Source organism: Gadus morhua, chromosome 15, assembly GCF_902167405.1.
Source record: "Gadus morhua chromosome 15, gadMor3.0, whole genome shotgun sequence".
NCBI classification, from domain to species: Eukaryota; Metazoa; Chordata; class Actinopteri; order Gadiformes; family Gadidae; genus Gadus; species Gadus morhua.
Window position 1 is genome coordinate 20,450,899 of NC_044062.1, and position 2,753 is coordinate 20,453,651.

Below are 2,753 nucleotides of genomic sequence, written 5' to 3' on the forward strand. Positions count from 1 at the left end.
ACATACATACAAATACACACTCACTGATAGACACACATATATATATTTACATATACACATATATACATATAGCCTATATATGTATTTGTATATGCATCTATATATATAAATAAACACACTTACATATGCGCAGACACATAATCAAACATACATCAACACACACGCACACCGACACACACAGAGTTATTATCACTAGATGGGCCTATTGTAAAGCTAATGTACCTCAGGATCATCGATTTCATTGCTGATGAAAGAAGGAGTATTTATTCCCTTCATTTTGAATGAAGGACATACTTTTAACCCTTTCCTGGATTTTGTTAAGGCAAGACTCAACATGTTTTCCTCTTCCAAAGGTGACGACGTTCCACTGAAAGCACTCAACAAACAGCACAGCGTCCCACTGCAAGTTCTTTATTTTGTTGTTAAAATATATTTTCAAGTGTGAACAATCATCTTCTTGTTGTACAACTCATTTGATTCATTACGTAAAAGTCCAATACATAATCACTGTGTATTATTGTTGAATCTTTTTGCATTGATAAAACAATAGTGTTATCACCAACATTTGCTTGTTAGATAAATGTAATAAAACAATATAGGTGAGTTATTACCACACTCTCTCGGCCTGGGTTCTAACCCACTTGTAAAGGGTGCAGCTTGTGCCCTCCAGCTCTACAGGGCAGACCCACTCTGCTTAAGTAAAAACAGGTTACACACGTCCTAGATCAATAACCTCAAGTGTACCAGGGTCGTCTCTCTTCTGAGGAAGACAAACAAGAAGGATAAAATATATATTAAAAACATTACTCACACGTCTATATTAAGCTATAGATATATAGACATATATCTATAGTATACCTATAGTAGTTAACTTTCCATTTCCTACAGTATGTAAGAAATGGAAAGTAGTTATAGTGATTCTTATATATCTATATCTTAATATAGATACATACATCTTAATATAAATCCATAAACTAGCCTTTGTTGATGAAATAGGACATATGACATCCATGTATTCATGCTATGCTAGGTTATATGATAAATTATAAACCTACCATTATATTTAGACAACATTAGTTTTATAACTATAGCTCACACAGCAAGAACATTGTTACACTAAACCAGCCCCGACCAGGTACTGTGCTGTGCTACGATATACATATCATGTCTATCACGCACAATATATTATTGTGTACTGTAAAAAAAAACATAAGCTTTTTAAGTTGTAGAGAAAGGGAGGTTTTGTAAATAGTATATACTGTATATAAAGAGAAGATATTGACTTACACTGGGTTCATCTTCATCCATCCTGATGGTTCCTGCTAAACCAAACGCTCATGTTTACTACACTTGACACTTGGACCGTTTAGGAGCTAACAAAATGCCCTTAAGCACAACTTATACACACATACATATTCAAGCACAAACCAATTGATAATATAGTTGCACATAATTTAGGATTATGTAGGCAAACACACACACACACACACACACACACACACACACACACACACACACACACACACACACACACACACACACACACACACACACACACACACACACACAGGTGCCACATTTAGTGGGGCTTCCACGTTGCCTCCATCCTATATGTCAACCCTGGTCCACCTGGTAGATCGCTGTTGCTCTAAGCCTTATTTTAATAAGGTTATGATTGACATTAAAACCAGCGGGGATACACTGCTTGCATTTGATATAAAGTGATGCAAATTCCCCTCAATAGCCTACAGTCCGGATTATTAAATGACAGAACGATCTCGTACCAAGACAATTGTTAATCGCCTGAAAAATTGAATTATTAAAATGTTTTCCTAATGAGTTTCCCCCCCTCCTAATGACCAGTTAGTCTTTCCATATCTCTGGAAGTGAGAGCAGAGACTCCAGGCTTCTTTTGGAGGTTAAGGCAGAATACATGTCGCCGGTGAATGACTTTAGCACCTCATACACATTAGAGAAACATGACCGACATCAATACATCATATTTAAAGTTCATCACATTAAGCCAACACCAAATAAGACTACTGTCAGCATATAGAAAACTGGTTTGTATGTTAACTAAATATTTTAGCTATCCTAGGTATCCTATTGTATACCCCAAATAACATCTGTCCACAATGCTGGCTAAACGTTATTTTCCATTTAAACTGGCGTTTTCACCAGTGTTTTTTGAATCACTGTCCAGCCAACTTGAAATGGCAAAAACACGCACACACACACACACACACACACACACACACACACACACACACACACACACACACACACACACACACACACACACACACACACACCACACACCACACCACACACACACACACACACACACACACACCTGCTAGACTCCATCCCCGAATGGTGAGAAGTAGATCGTCTTCACAAAGTCTTGCGTGATTGTTCTCTCGAGCAACCCTGTGGACCAATCCCAGTGTACAGTTTAACATTTGTTGAAAACATAAATATACATCTCATCTCCATATCAGCTGAAGAGCATTCTGTGCCTAATCATTACACACTGATGAACTGCTTTATGAATGTAAACATGTACTCCCTAAGTAAATACTACTAACCTGAACCTTCTTCCAACAAGTACTTTACTTTTACTGCTTTAACATTCAGAAGGCAGTTCCAGTTTGTTGGGGCTATTCAATCAATTTTAGGGTCAATGTAGGGTAGGGAACTTATTTATGAAGCATTTTCATGTTTGTTGACTAACTTCCGAAGAGGAATTGATA

At 37.2% G+C, this 2,753-nt stretch overlaps 1 protein-coding gene across 4 annotated transcripts in view; it reads right to left on the reverse strand.

Moving 5' to 3' along the window:
• Positions 1-395: 395 nt before the first annotated feature.
• wdpcp (WD repeat containing planar cell polarity effector) overlaps positions 396-2,753 on the reverse strand; it is a 56,314-nt gene continuing 53,956 nt past the window's right edge. For 3 of the 4 annotated variants that reach the window (XM_030379256.1, XM_030379258.1, XM_030379255.1), the window contains 3 exons: positions 2,354-2,430; positions 1,288-1,322; positions 396-760 (listed from right to left, as the gene is read on the reverse strand). In XM_030379256.1, the coding sequence (XP_030235116.1) occupies positions 710-760; positions 1,288-1,322; positions 2,354-2,430 (163 nt within the window). In that variant the 3' untranslated portion in view covers positions 396-709. The remainder of the gene's footprint in view (positions 761-1,287; positions 1,323-2,353; positions 2,431-2,753) is intronic. The other variant, XM_030379257.1, reaches the window with a different exon arrangement.